We start from the raw sequence: 16,036 nt of genomic DNA, 5'->3' as shown, positions 1-16,036 counted from the left end.
CAACCGAGATACAGCTATTTGAAAATCTGGAATCTGAGGGTGCAAAAAAAACCTCTAAATATTGAGAAAATCATCAAAGTTGTCCAAATGAAGTTCTTAGCCATGCATATTATTAATCAAAAATGAAGTTTTGATATATTTACGGTAAGAAATTTACACAATATCTTCATGGAACATGATTTTTACTTAATATTCAAATAATTTTTGGCATAAAAGAAAAATCGATAATTTTGATAATTTTGAATGTATTTTTGGCTGTTGCTACAAATATACCCCAGCGACTTAAGACTAGTTTTAAGGTCCAGGGTCACATATATACTCACACACACAAGCATATACACACACACACTCACCGGCCACTTTATTAGGTACACCTTGCTGGTACTGGGTTGGACCCCCTTTTGCCTTCAGAACTGCCTGAATTCTTTGTGGCATAGATTCAACAAGGCGTTGGAAACATTCCTCAGAGATTTTGGTCCATATTGGCATGATAGCATCACGCAGTTGCTGCAGATTTGTCGGCTGCACATCCATGATGTGAATCTCCCGTTCCACCACATCCCAAAGGTGCTCTATTGATTTGAGATCTGGTGACTGTGGAGGTCATTTGAGTAAAGTGAACTCATTGTCATGTTCAAGAAACCAGTCTGAGATGATTTGAGCTTTGTGACATGGTGCATTATCCTGCTGGAAGTAGCCATCAGAAGATGGGTACGCTGTAGTCATAAAGGGATGGACATGGTCAGCAACAATACTCAGGTAGGCTGTGGCGTTTAAACGATGCTCAATTGGTACTAAGTGTGCCAAGAAAATATCCCTCACACCATTACACCACCACCACCAGCCTGAAACGTTGAGACAAGGCAGGATGGATCCATGCTTTCATGTTCTTTACACCAAATTCTGACCCTACCATCTGAATGTCGCAGCAGAAATCGAGAATATATATATATGTGTGTGTGTGTGTGTGTGTGTGTGTGTGTGTATATATACACACGTATATATATATATATATATATCAACTACACAACCCCCCTAACTGTTACTATTGAATCACACAGCTAAATGATATGCAAAAATGTTTTTTAAAAATCAAATAAAGACATTTCTAAGTGCACTCATTGTCCTGGGGACAGACTTCTACTGTTGTAGCCCCACGGGGCCTCCATCCCACTGGGAAGCCCTCCAGAGAACAAAATAACAGAAGAGAGGCTTTAGCTTCCATGGAATATGGGTTTGTTGCTTTTGAGGGCCATAATGTGCTCCACATGCTTGGAATGGTGTCAGTGGTGTCACTCTGTTAAGGGTTATGAAGGGACAACTCTGAAGAGGTCCTTTAAGGACACGCGAAAACAACTCAAGAGACATCAATAACAGGCATTTTACTTGGTACATCAGATCAAAACTACAACATGATTTTGAACCGCAGAATCTATACAATTAGTTCCATGTTTTCAAAAAACATATCTATGTTTATCTATGTGTAGGTGTGTGCCTATGACATTATGTAGGCTAACTAGTGAATTGACAATTTAATCAGTGTTTTTTGACAAGAAACACAATATGCAGGCTTTTGGGTACTTGACATGTTCCAGCAATGTCTAAAAAGCATTTAAAGATTATTAGTTAATGTAAAAATGATGACCAGTTACAGCAATTACAGAGTTCTCTTATTCCTATCATATGTCAACTACCCATATGCTATGAAACTGCAGAATTCCTAAAGTCTGTTGTTTGGGCGTCATGTTGAGTGAGTTTTGTGGGTCAGTGTTCCTGTTTTTGGGTCACTGGGGGATAAGTGACTTTATATAAATAATCAACTATACAACCCCCTTTGACATTAATTTAAAACTTAAAAGTACTCTTTGCAATTTTTACATTCTGATATCAAGCTGGTAAAGCCCATCAGGTCATCTCTATGCTCAAATGCATTCACAGAGGAAGCCTTATACCTTCATAAACATAGAAAGCCTTGTCACCTTGGTACTACTGTCCTTGTGTGCAAAAGTCGATGAGAACGAACTAAAAGAATTGGATAAGTTGGTTTGTTGGGATCCTGGTGTGGTCAATTGTTTTAGCAGGAACTATTTTGTCAGGGTCAAGGTAAAGGTTATTTTCACTTCCCCTCTGGTCCAGAGCAGTGAGGGCTTGCTGTCGTAGCTACTCAAGAAGCTCAAGAGCAGCCACAAAGGTCCACGACCATTGAAGGGATTTTTCCGTAGATTATCTGATCACGGTCATTAAAATACAGCATGTTTATGGGTGACATCTTGGTGGGCGTGCAGCAGGGGCCTACGCTGCCCCGAGGGTTGGCCTTGTTGACGATGTGACTGTGGGGGTACTTCTGCACACATTCACCGGAGCAGTAATTGGCCTTGTAGCGCTTGGGAGCAATTATCCAGTCCCAACCGAATTCCTCAAAGTCTACAGTGAGTGGATACCGGCAGCAACGTGACTCGGTGGAATGCTCATCACAATCGAGGCCGGTGTCCCGTCTGGACCGCTTGGCAGTGTCTGATATTTTCACCTCCAGGAAGGGTTGCTGGAAGGGTGGACGTAGGAACGATTAGCTAAGTCATGGTCAATAAAGTTCAAAGGTGCAATTAAACACATACTTGACATTAATTGCAATACACCCCAAACAAACCTTACCAATCAAATCTATGTTCAAGCGTATTATGGCTCTTTGCGGAGTTTGTGAACATACCTTGTCCTCCACCATTACTCTGAAAATTAATTAAGACTTGACCTACCAAGTCTGAATAAGATTTGACTGATTCTTAAAGGTACGTTTAAACTCCACAAGGTACCCATATGATTTGAAAGCTGGTCATCTTTAGGTCAAATATTCCTTTATTCACTAGACCAGCAGTTCCGAAGTGGCCCCTCTGCAATACAAATTTGGCATGTCTCCTTATTTCAAGCATACATGATTCAGGTCATCAACTCGTTAGTCGAGATGCCAAGACCTAAAATCAGTGCCTCAGACAAAGTATAAAAATGTGCAGTATTGGGGGGATTCCAGGAACAGGGTTGGAAACCACTGCACTAGACTACTCTTTAAGGCAAGACAATGTACACCAGGCGTGCCCAATCCTGTTCCTGGAGATCTACCTACCTGGAGATTTGTTGTTTTCTTTGCACAAAAAAAGTATTCTTGTAGCTTTATAAAATTAAGTTTGAACTCCTGATGTCACAGGGAATATTCTAACGATGTCTGTATTACCTTTTTGGGCCTTAAACATGTCAGTTACATTGCTGTCTATGTAGTCAAAAAGCTCTCAGATTTTGTCAAAAATATGTTCATTTGTGTTCTGAAGATGAACTAAGGTCTTTATGGGTTTGGAACAACATGAGGGTGAGTAATTAATGACAGAATTAAAATTTTTGGATTTTTGGATGAACTATCCCTTTAATTAGTTAGTTCAGGTGTGTATGATCAGGGTTGGAGCTACACTTTCATAAATCTTTGGCAGATCTGTTTATCAAAGTTTGTACAGCATTTGATAAGCCAAATATACTTTGTTGTCTCCTAAAGAAGCATGGACCAAAGTACCAATGCATGCACTGACTTACCAGTCCTTCTTCTCCAGATTCTGTGGAGGTCACAGCCAGATCGTTTCCATTTGCATCAAAGGCCTTGATTTCTATCCCAAAGTGACTCTCAGGCTGTTTGAGCCACAACTGCAACAGCTGCTTCATGTTGATGTGCTGCCAGGAGTTTGTTCGGGCGTTCACATCAATTTTTTGGGCTCGTATTCTTGAGTGGTTGCTCCCTTCAGACAAAGACCTCAGGTGAGATATCTGGATGAAGACTGTGGTTGGCTCCTCAGCTGGTCGGAGGTAGATCCAGAGCAGGGCCTTGAGGATGCTGTTAGGCATAATCTTGGGGCTCAGTGAGAACATGCAACACTTTGGCATTCCCTCAAGATGGGTGAAGGCTTGAGCTGCAAGGTATTAAGTTAACTAAGACCATGTACACCTTTTTCACCTTACACTCTCAGAAAATAAAATGTGCAAAAAAAATGTTGCCCTAAAGGGCAAAATCCATCATGAAGGGCCACTGCCCTGCAGAGTTTAGCTCAAACCCTGATCAAACTTACTTACCTGTGATTTTCTAGGAATCCTGAAGACCTTGATGAGCTTGCTCAGGTGAGTTTGATTAAGGTTGGAGCTAAACTCTGCTGAGGATCCCTGCTTTTGGGGTACAAGAACTTGTTACCAGGTCAGTACCCTTAAAGGGACAACTTATCAGCTTATTTACCCCTAAAGGTTCACAATAGCACCTTAAGGGTGCATGTTACTACTCTAATGTACTAATTTGCACATTTCAAAGGTAGATAAGGTTCAAAGTTGTCCTTTTAAGAGTACAACAGACCTGCTGACAAGATGTTGTACCATCCCTAAACAATAGGCAACTCTGCTCCTAGGACCACTGTCCTGCACGATCACTTGAAAATTCCAGATAGGTATGTTTTATTATTAGTACATTTGGAACAAAAATCTATGGGACTCAGGCCCTCCAGGGGCGGAGTTACCCACACCTGCAAAAGTTTATGCCAAAGTCCTATAGTTGCTAGAGTTACTGCTACAAAATTATAATTCTCCAAGCAGTATAAGAACCTTTATTAATCTTTCCTAACTCTCTTTTTCTGCTGACACTGTTGGAAAATATAAATCACTACAGTTCGATGTAACATTAATGGAGTAACTACTGTATTTTGGCAGAAACTAAGGTTTCCATTGAAAATCTTTGAAAAGAGCCCTTATTTTCACAGGCCAAATGTGCTTTGTATGTTTCCTCTTGGTTCTCAGCTTTGAGTAAAACAAGGTCTGTTGCCTTTGGCCATCTTCCAACAACAGCTGAATGAATGAACCATAGTCGGTTCATAGTCAACCCTTTCAGATATTACAATGGCCCTCAAATGTATTTGGATACTTAAGCCACACTTCAAAAAGTATGAATGTCATTGCATTCAATAACAAAATAACAAATAAAGTAGCATCTGCAAATGATGGTCGAACTTTCACAGAAGTAACTTGACATACATTCTAAGTGTGACTTTTTTGTCCACTTACGTTTGTGGTCATTCTATATTGCAGTGCATGTTGGTACTTACATTCTGTGGCCATGGTGATGATGGTCTCACTGCTGCCTTGTTCTTCATCCTCACTAATGCCTCCGTTTTGGTCGTACTGATTCAGGAGCTCCTGCAGAGGAGGTGCCTTGGGTAAGAGTAGCTTGACCGTGTCTCTGCTGATATTCGGAGCTTGTTCTAAACGCAGGATGCTCAAAATCTGAGACTTAATGGAGTGCAGGCGCATGAGTTTACTCTGCTGTCTAAACTGACAGGTCGTGCATTGGCCGTTGTCTTCTCCAAGTGTCACAAATGCTTGCGATGATGTTGTTGTAGCTGCTGTTGAGCTCAAGCTCTGACTGTGTGACCCCAACACACTCCAAAAGCTCAGATAAAGAAGGATAAACATGTTTTCTGATGCGTCTTTGCAGACGTTTACGCATTTGGGAACTGACGGCCTTTATGCAATCTCTCCAAACAGCACTGGACAGATGTTCAACCTCCCAGGCAGTTTTATACTTTAGATTCCCTGCTGTTAGATATCGTATGATTGGTGGGATTGATAGGAACAAGTCCAGATGAGACAGCACAGAGAGTTTCAGGTCTTTAGGTTTTGATTTAAGGATTTTTAGTTGTATCTGTTTTGTTCCATAAATTTTTTATGCAAGTACCCTAAATAACATATAAATTTAAGTAGATAATTCATAATTATCTATTCAATTCTGATGCACCCAAGAGTGTTCTTTTTAGAGTGTTTGCATATTGTGCATTATGGGTATTTGCTAGGGTGGTTGTTACATAGGTTGGTCTCAAAGCTTTCACCAGTGTTATATGTGGTTAGATAGAATTTCTAGGTGGTTGCTGTGAGGTTGATAGAGAGAATTTGATCCTGTTGCTATGTAATTGCTAGGGTGTTCTAAGTGTTCTTTTTAGGATGTCATCATGTTGTTGCTTGGGTGTTATAGTTAATGTTATCAGTGTTGGGAAGATTACTTTGCCAATGTAATAGGTTACAGATTACAAGTTACCTTATTTAAAATGTAACAAGTGGTGTAACTATTTCGATTACTTTTAAAGTAATGGTACTGATTAGATTTGATTACTTTTCTAAATTTCTAACGAATGTTTTTAACTGTTAATCATTTTCAAACATTTTATGCAGGCAGGGTTAAACTCAGAATACCATCACTTTACTAAATTGCCATCATGCGACATCATGCACATCAAAAACAGGCAAAGCAACAAATTAATATTATTCAACTTATCCTAGCTTTTTACAGAAAATATTCCGTTGTAACCCCTTTGTAATCATTAACATTTTCTTAAGTAACTGTAATAGAGTAGTTACATTAATTATGTAATCCCGTTACATGTAACTAGTTACTCCCCAACACTGAGTGTTATATAGTGTTAGAGTTATGTTGCTATGTTGTTTCTGATAGGTTTTCAAAAGTATTGCTATATGTTTAAAAAAGTGTTTATATATGGTGGCTATGTGGTTGTTAGGGGTTTCTTAGTGATGCTTAGCTTGTTGCTATACATTTAAGAGGGTGCTCTGAGTGTTCTTTTTAAGATACCCTCATGTTGTTGCTTGGGTGTTATGGATAGTTGCTAGGGTGCTAGGTTGTTCTGAAAGGTTTTTAAAGTGTTGCTATATGGTTAATAGTGTTTCTATGGGTTTTTGTTTTTTTAGCTTGATGTTATACAGTTGACCCGTTGTGCAGAGCTTGATTGGCAGGTGATCATAATGCCATTTTTGTCCGACAAACAAACCAGACATGAGAGTAGATTAACGTCGGTGGACTTGAACTTGAAAAACGGTGTATTGACGTCTTTACGCGGCTGAAACAAGATACCTTCTTATGTTCATTCATGTTTATTTCGCGCTATAACAAAAAGGATCCTAACACGATGAAGGTCCAGAAACGTAGCAAGGACATCGTTAAAATAATCCATGTGACATCAGTGGTTCAACCGTAATCTTACGAAGCTACGATAATACTTTTTGTGTGCAAAGAAAACAAAAATAACGACTTTATTCAACATTTTGTCTTCTCCGCATTACCCTATAGAGCCATTTTGGAGAGTATCACATATGTAAACAACATATGCACCCGGATACATTGTTTACGCTTTGATCTGAACGTAAACATCGTATCCGTACATACGTTGCATAAGTTGTTTACGTTGTTAATTGAGTGGGTGTTCTGAGTATTCATTTTAGCATGTTGTAGCTTGGGTAGTTGCTAGGTTGTTCTAAGACATAGGTTAGGTTGTTTTAAGTGTGTATTCAAGCGTTTGATAGTGTTTTATACTAAATATTTTCTGCATTAACACCTGTAAATGGGTGTATGAGGAAGCACCACCATTTTAAATTGGTGAATGGGCTTTCTTCACTGTTAGACCCCCGTTATAGCTTGTAGCATTGTGTTTTGGTGATGGTTGCCTCTGGATTATACAGAGCTGGTGACTGAGGACATTATTGCCACAGCTGTTCTGTTGCAACTGCAGATACAGATGCCTTTGCTCTATCTATCTCTCTTTTCCAGCAGTGCAGCTTTAATAGATGCATAAATGACAACAGATGACAGCTAGGCAAGGACAGAGGAAGTGGGATGTTGAGGGTGGCCTTTGGTGGGTCAGTCACAGCACCACCCGCTGGTGGATCATCAAGTTCTTTCAGAACAAACAAAAACTAACACACCTCAGAGAGATAAAAGCAGGTGTAATGGAGAATAAAGCTGTGTTTTAATTAGATATTTGGAAAGATAAAACCAAATTGATTAATCTGTTGGATATTTGTTCAGTTTATTGGGTGCATGTTACTCTTGTGTTAGTGAAAACATCTTGGTGTGTTTACTATCCTTACAACTGAAATCTACATTGCGTTCAAACAATGGGTGAGTAAGGAGAATAAGGAGATTCAAACAATCTCCTTATTCAAAATATGACAGCACAAACCACAACTCTTTTTTTTTTTGTTAGTTTTTTTTAATTAATGAAAAACGTCAGGCTCTTTTGCATACCTAAAGAGTGTTAATTACATTACAATTACTTCGTTGATTACATTGTCACTCATTTTAAATTAGATACTTGGAAGTGGCAAGAAAGGTATTTCTACATTGTCTATTGAAATATGAGCGGTGCTTGTCTGTGCAATCCTTGTTGCTATTATCCTAAGATATTTTGGATGGTTGCCAGTGTGTTGAAAAGTTGTTTATATGGTCTTCTGGCTGTTTGCTTATGTCAGAAAAGCACATCTGCACGTCTCTATTATTCTGGTCCCACCTTTATTGTAAGTGTTTTTGCCAAAATCTCTCTTCTGAACAAGCTGCACAATTTGTATGTATCATTCATGTTTGTAAAGTGGTTATAAAGTGCATTCTGATTAATGCACTTACAATGGCAGTCTGTGGGTTGTGCACAAGAAGGTTTTAAGTTGCCCATCAGTCTTTATTTTATTTGTTGTGAGTTACAGTCTGCATCATTTCCTCTGGTCGGCCATCTCCAGCGCTATGTTAGCGTTCTCTCTGGCGTTCTTTAACAGCACCGACACTTTTGCTTCAGTCTAAAAATCAACAAACCACAAAAGCTACCATGATCACCAGGAACAATTCCAATTGGCTCTTTGACATTTATAGGTTCCTCAAAACAAGTTTCGTATCACTTATCCTGTGGTTATTAAATGCAGAAAAAAATGTGGGTTATTAAAATGCACTATGGGAACCCTGACCTAGATTTACAATGGCAGTTTTTGAATGTTTTCTGATACTCACGGCAGCCCTAAATGAAGCATCCTTGATGTCATTCAGGTTTATAATAACGTTGTAATACGCTCCAAATACTGCTGTTTCCAAAGCTTTCGCCGCTACCTGCACATGACAGGAATCATGCATTGAAATAAATGCTGATATCAGCTTATTTATGACCGTCAAAGTCATGTTAGTTTTTATTTTTTCAAATGCAAAATCAGCATTTTACTCTGTGGAAAATGCTTTGCTTAAAAGGATGTTTTTTCGTCTTGTGTGTGTCATCACAAGCATAAAAAAATGATTTTTTTTTATATATATATATAGTCCAGTCTCACCTGAATGTCTGATTTACATGCCACATTTCCGTATTTTACCATCTCTTTGAGAACGGGCCACAGTGTGTTTATTCTCTCTGCCAGAGACAGAGGGACGCCCACCGCCGCCTTCAAACCCTCCTGCATGGCTTCCTCCCTCCTGTACAGTCAAAGAACAGCATTCAGTTATTCAGTTCCACTTTAAAATAACATTATGGGTTTGAAATTTTGAAAGGTTGTCTTAGCTACAGTGCCGTGTTTGTGTGTTTTTCTAATGCAATTGTAATTTGCATTCTACAACTAAAGAGAATTTACTTTGGCAGTCTAATGCAAGTTGTGTAACGTGGTAGTTATATCATCAGGCTCTTCTCTGCAAATATATGTCTAGTCTTTCCTGTTTCTTTTTGTGATGCATGACATCTTTGCATCGATCAAATGCTTAAACTGGTTTAACATGATACAGAATGTTTCTTAGTTTTTGTCTCTAGTTTGATGGATTGGAAGGACATTTTGTTTGTGTGAACTTCACAGAGGCGATGAACCGTACCTTTTGATTTCATCAGGTGCGCCTTTGGGCAATTTCAGAGCAGCCTGTAATGAAAAACACAGAAGAAGATTTTTTCACATTTTTTTGTGCGTGACAAGGTGTTATCATCTAGACATATTTTACAGCAATTTTGTTACACAAGTGGCATATATATGCTGGCAAATACATCCTTACATTTTAAGTGGCCAACTGTACATTTCTATGTTTCTATGTTTATACATGTACCATGTAGCTGTTAAAAGCTGTTGAATCAGCGTCCACTTTTAATAATAAGTCGTTCATGGCTTCATGACATGGAGGAATGAGTTTCCTCATCTCCGCATCCAGAGACTCAAACTGCCTCTTCCCGTAAGTCATCTGACCGACCATGCAACCCAGAGCTGCACCCTTACAATGAGACAAATGCACATAAAGATAAATAATATATATAATACACAATGCAATTATTATATATTAAGAATATATATATATATATGTGTGTGTGTGTGTGTGTGTGTGTGTGTGTGTGTGTGTGTATTCTGAAAAATAAACTAAAAAACTATAAAAATACAAGTTTTATTAATATATATACTGTAATGTACTACATAGAGAATATACATAATATAAGAACGCAGAACATACGTACTATATTGAATAATGTATTGTGTTCTCTCTTCTCTCTCTCTCTTCTCTCTCTCTCTCTATATATATATATATATATAAACATATACACACTCAATATTAAAATATGAATATTTTATATGAACATTTATTTAAAGAAGGTATGCAAAATACTATAAATCCTATAAATTAAAAATACATATAAAATAAAAAATATTATGATTATTATAATGTATCTGTATATGTGTGTGCGTGTGTGTGTAATTATATGACTATTCATATTCATTAAAAATGCTATAATACTATAAATACATTATAAACACTGTATTTATGTGTGTTTCTATATGATGTATAAATATTATGAATAAAAATTTGTATTTTTAATTGTGTGTGTGTGTGTCTATATATTTATATTTATATTTATATATATATATATAGACACACACACAACAAATAATTTTTAAATATTTTTAAATATATTAATAGAAATACAGTTAAACGCAATGTGTGTGTGTGTGTGTGTATAAAAAATACATATTTTTATATTTTAAATAGATTAATAAAAAATATAATATTGTGTAAGATGTAATAATATACAAATATATAATATAAATTTACAAATAGTACAATCAGAATACAAAAAATTATGGTAATTCTCTATATAAATTTATATAAATAATAAAATCATAATATTCATGATTACCATAGCAGCGATTGCAGCAGAAACAGACCCTCCACCAGGAGCCGCTGTTCTGGCCCCAACACTGTGGACGAACTTCTGTAGAGACAGAGACACAAGCCGGCCATCGTCCTGATTGTCCCGTACCATATACCTAAACTCAGCATCAACCAATCAGATACAGTGCTCCTGTTAGACATCACTGACAAGCCAAACAGAAAAAGAATGCCAATTATTTATTCACTGTAAATAATGTATCGTGGGTCTTACTCTATGATTCTCTCCTTTGGAACAAATGGCCCCAAGGAGTCGAGTCCTAATTTGCTGATAACCTAACAGAATAATTAAAGAGGAATGAAATCAGACCTTTGATTTGTTGCTGTGTTGAATGTTTGACCATGTTCATTTTAACCCACCAGTCGGATTTTGTGCCCCTCTTCCACAACAAAGAGCTTTTCTTTTTGGATGTAGAAGTCCGCACAGTCCAGCATCGCTTTCAGAGGAATCAGACCAACTATCTGGGACCCCACCACTGGAAGGTTCAAATCCTGGACAGGTAGAACAAACACATATCCGATTCACTTCGGATTCAGTTTCAAATGATTCTGTTTCAGGTTTGAAAACAAACTCACCTTGGCATCTCTACAGATCTCCTCATAGACCATGTGCATGGGTGTCACCTCAAAATCGAGGATGTTGGTGGACACCTGAGCAAGGTTGGCCTCTTCTAAGTACCATCCCATTCCCTGAACCTTTCTCAGAAGCCCAGGCTGCAGTGGGAGCATTCAGTGAATTAACAGGAACAAGAACATAATCAAAACGTCAGGGAAGTGATACGTATAAATAGGTCAGATTGCCTTTATTCTCAAGTTCTAGATTTGATGCACACTGAAAACCTAGACCAATCCAGTGACGTCACACACAGACATACCTGATCTTTCCCACGGCCCTGTTCTCTAATATCCAGTGCAATTCTATGAGCCTGTTCCTTAGTGCTCAGAAGGTTCACGTTGTAGGCGATGAGAAACTTTCGGGCACCGGTGACTGTGGCGCCCCATGAAGGGACGAAGGTCGCGGGGCCATATTCAGGGGCCCATTCGCTCTTTTTTAACTGGGGAAAGAGGTCCAAAAACTAAAGTACATTTCTTGAACTTAAGGTGTTTTACACATACATGGCACATAAAACAGTTCTGTTCCTCAGAATTTAGAACATATGTGTGAAGTCTAAAATTTTGATGCAAAAGCTTTGCATATGCATACATCCGAATGAGAAAGTGTGTCCAAACTATACTTCAGTTTTGACATTATGGTAGAAATTCCCCTACGCACCTGAGTCACGTTAAACCTGGTGTTTCCCAACACCAGAAATGATCCTCAGGTGACTTCTCTGACCACAATAGCAATAGCTCTGACCGCACTGGAAAACCAGTTTTATCAATTCAGTAAAGAATTACAGCTACCCAACTCCAAAGATTCTCATTGAGTCAGACAATGTCTCGAATCCTTATGAACCTTATCACTTGGGACTAAGAAATCTAGTGTTCCCCTCCCAGTGAAAACGGTACAACAGTTTATAAAGAATAGGTACATGGCAAATATAATATGATTACACAGCATTTTCCTCTAAAATGATTGGTTCTTTTTATGTCAGTTCATCAACCCCTTCCCCTTCTCTTACTGGCAAAGCAATTTTGGTTTTTGATTACCTCAGCTTGTTACTCAAATCATGAGTTCTTATGGTTATTATTATTTTCAGACAGACCTAGATATCTGGTCCATATGCATCCGTTATTGCAACATACTAACTATAGTGTTGGAATCATAGACTTTAAAAATTATGGAAGATGAGTTTCTTCCACTATAGAAAAGTGAAGCCAAAACATCCCAGTATGGTGGCTATCATCTTGCGAAAATGCCATTATTTGGAGCCAGAGTCTTTTGAACATACATTAGCACAGGTATGGGTAACTAGTGGCACACGGCAATGTAGTTAAGTAGGCTACCATATAATATTGGATGATCAATTATAAAACATTTGAAAATTATGTCACGGAAAGATTGCTTTCAGTTTATGATGTTAATACTAACCCCAACCAGTAGAGGTCGCTAGTTTCTATCCGCTCCCCTTATTAATTACAGGATGTGCACGTTAATGCAAACATTTACTAACATTTGCAAAAATAAATGAAAAATTGACAATGAAAATCGTACTTTTCAGTCAAGATGGTAAACAACAACACAAACATTTAGCATATGCTTACAGCCGAATATGGAAACGTGTGCGAAAACAGGCGTTCGACACTTGAAAGTGTTGAAAGTGCACTAGAAAGTTTCATCCTTGACCAGTTTTGAGCATTAAAATGTGAATACTTTAAAAAAATTCTTTAGTTTTGAGGTGAATGCGAACCACCAAACGCGTAGCCTTTGAAACTATAACACACTAGAAAATTTCAACCCCGTCCAGTGTATACTGTACATATCGCTAAAAGCGAAAGTGTGTACAAACCTTTGCGCGAACTCAATTCGATAGCATGCCAAAAAACAGGCGCTCAAACGTGCACTAGAATGCTGTGTTGAGGCTAACGCATTGCAAGTAACACAAGCTAAATAATCAGATTACTTTTGTAAGTAACTAGTAAAGTAATGCATTACTTTTAAATTTATAACAACACATCTGAGTTACTTTTTCAAATAAGTGACGCAAGTTCCTTTGTTTTCCCATTCATTCACTGAACTAACTCAAAGAGCTTTCTCCAACACTGCTAGAATGTTTTATCCTTGACCACTTTTTACACTATTTCTCTTCAGAAGTTATAAGCAATAAAAACAGGCATTACGAACAGAAGAAGTTATGAGCGATAAAATTGCAAACTGGCTGGGCCAGTGTTGCCACCTTGTGGGCAAACCAATTAATTATTGCAAAAAATGACAGGATATTGTTGGAATGACTTTCAGAGACTTTTTTTTTTTCAGATGACAAACGATAAAAACATTGACAGCCAATCAGAATCCATCCTGCTTTGAAGAGCTAAAGTATTTGAAGTGACACTGCAGTTGGTGCTTATAATAAACAGAAAGTTATTGTACACTAATTTGGACACTAATATTGTTATCGTGCTTGGTGTGAACGGGCCTTAAGAAGATCATAAAGTGGTCATGGATTTGTGGTCTACGAGGCCTAAGATGTGAACAGAATTAGATGAGTTCTTACCTTCTCCGGTAATGCTTCATATTCCCCTGCACGGACTGAGGGAAGTGACCTTCTGCTCTCTTTCATAGCCGCCTCTCCGTAGAGATAGACTAAAAAACAAGAAACAAAGGAGAATGGAGGTCAAAACTGAAGCAATTCTCAAATGATTTAGCTAACAAACAGCATGACCTTTGCTTATACAAACACACCAGGCACATTGAGCATGTCTGACAATCTCTGGCCAAATTCATTGGCACACTGTACACACTCCTCCATGCTGACGTTCTGCACCGGTATAAAGGGACACACGTCCATCGCACCCATCCGAGGGTGTTCGCCTGTTCAAAAACATCATTTTTACAAACTATACTTATGTGAAAAATGATATGTCTATATCTGCTACTGCCTCCACAGCTGTACCTGAGTGTTTGGTCATGTCTATGAGTTTAAATGCAACACGGGCGGCATTCAGCGCTCCTTCAATGACAGCCATGGGTGGGCCCACAAAAGTGTACACTGTCCTGTTGGTGGAAGACCCTGGGTCGACGTCCAGCAAACTGCAGCTCTCCGTGGCAGAGATGGCATCGGCTATGGCATCAATGACCTGGATATTATATATAGGTCAAAATATCGCATTGGTCAAAACGTTGTGTTGCCTATTAATGTAAATAAAAAATAATAAATTCTATAATAGAAAAGAAAGTGACGTGCAAAGTTTGCAATACAAACATTCTAATAGTTTGTATTAAATAAAAGTGTGCAATTGATTCACTTTAGAAAATTTCAGTCAAAATACATTTCAAAACAATTAATGCAAAAGGTGTTTACAATGACTTTTAATGCACTTTCACAGTCTTTTGGCATTTTTTAGTTTACTTTAGTATACTTTAATTTATAAACAATAGACCTACTAAAACAATAATTTATTTCAGAAAATAAGTGTTTGATTCACTAAAAGAACCGACTTTACTCATGATTCGTCTGGGAAACTGACTAATTTGATTCACTTAAAAGAACAGGTGCATTCGTTCGGGAATCTGTGTTTTTGAGTCACAAAAAAAGAACTAACTCAAGTCATTCGTTTTGTAGGCTAATTAGGATACACTGGTCTGAGTTGTTTGTCCAGGGACTGATTCGTTAGAGTGATTCAACAGAAACAGCGGTGTGTTCCAAACGGGATATATCGCCCTCCGAAGCGCACTTCGTAGTGAAAACAATCATTTTGAAGTGTCATTCCCAATCGAAGTGCTCAAAACTGGCCACTTCAAAGGGCCCTTCGGAATCAGGGATTTCGAAGGGTACAACTGATGGACACTTCGGACCCCAACCCATGATCCTTTGCACAGATGCATTGCTTCTGAAACACTAAAAACTGGCTCACACGAATCATTCGTTCAGAAATCAGACTACACTTATAATGCTGAGTGTTTTTAATTCACAAAAAGAACCAATTCGAGTCATTATACTGTAATTGTGCTAACTGTAGGCTGTATGTTTTTGATTCACTAACTCAAACACGGCCATTTCTAACTTGAATGTGCAAGGCTTCGGGTGTCATTCGATTCCAGTTACGTTAGTTGTACAAAAACGGTATGCAAACTGGTATTTTTATAATATTATTTTATTAAAAATATTTAGCGTAATCTTAAACTCAAGCAAATCCAGCAAATTTTTATGGTTTACTGCACTTTGTTATTCTTCTGGTTATTGACAAACAGCGGAATCAGAAGTCTTGCACATTACTTTTACATTGAAAAATAAGTGGTTACATTAGCTGTGTTGCAGCTTGATAAACTCAGATGTCAGAGTATGGTGTTCAGGCCACATTGACAGAAGAACCGTTAACAAAACCGAATGACTGGTGAAGAACCGGTCT

The 16,036-nt window shown here is 38.0% G+C and overlaps 2 protein-coding genes across 2 annotated transcripts in view; both read right to left on the bottom strand.

Annotated features, from left to right (window-relative positions):
- Positions 1-2,173: 2,173 nt before the first annotated feature.
- LOC306867173 (growth/differentiation factor 8-like) lies at positions 2,174-5,487 on the bottom strand (the record flags this gene model as incomplete). The annotated part of the gene is made up of 3 exons (XM_079412745.1): positions 2,174-2,542; positions 3,577-3,947; positions 5,121-5,487. The coding sequence occupies 3 exons, from the start codon at positions 5,485-5,487 to the stop codon at positions 2,174-2,176; spliced, it is 1,107 nt and encodes a 368-aa protein (XP_079268871.1).
- Positions 5,488-8,071: 2,584 nt separating this feature from the next.
- The window catches only part of LOC306867462 (formimidoyltransferase-cyclodeaminase-like), an 8,107-nt gene continuing 142 nt past the window's right edge, over positions 8,072-16,036 (bottom strand). The window contains exons 2-14 of the mRNA XM_079413124.1: positions 14,581-14,764; positions 14,370-14,498; positions 14,182-14,270; positions 11,902-12,081; positions 11,603-11,740; positions 11,387-11,518; positions 11,241-11,302; positions 10,995-11,124; positions 9,917-10,078; positions 9,692-9,735; positions 9,166-9,304; positions 8,855-8,950; positions 8,072-8,646 (exon numbers count right to left, since the gene is read on the bottom strand). Of these exons, the coding sequence (XP_079269250.1) occupies positions 8,563-8,646; positions 8,855-8,950; positions 9,166-9,304; positions 9,692-9,735; positions 9,917-10,078; positions 10,995-11,124; positions 11,241-11,302; positions 11,387-11,518; positions 11,603-11,740; positions 11,902-12,081; positions 14,182-14,270; positions 14,370-14,498; positions 14,581-14,764 (1,569 nt within the window). The 3' untranslated portion in view covers positions 8,072-8,562. The remainder of the gene's footprint in view (positions 8,647-8,854; positions 8,951-9,165; positions 9,305-9,691; positions 9,736-9,916; positions 10,079-10,994; positions 11,125-11,240; positions 11,303-11,386; positions 11,519-11,602; positions 11,741-11,901; positions 12,082-14,181; positions 14,271-14,369; positions 14,499-14,580; positions 14,765-16,036) is intronic.

This window comes from Barbus barbus, assembly GCF_936440315.1.
Source record: "Barbus barbus genome assembly, chromosome: 49".
NCBI lineage: Eukaryota > Metazoa > Chordata > Actinopteri > Cypriniformes > Cyprinidae > Barbus > Barbus barbus.
The sequence above is the reverse complement of the archived record's forward strand: the minus strand, read 5'-3'. Positions and strand labels throughout refer to the sequence as shown.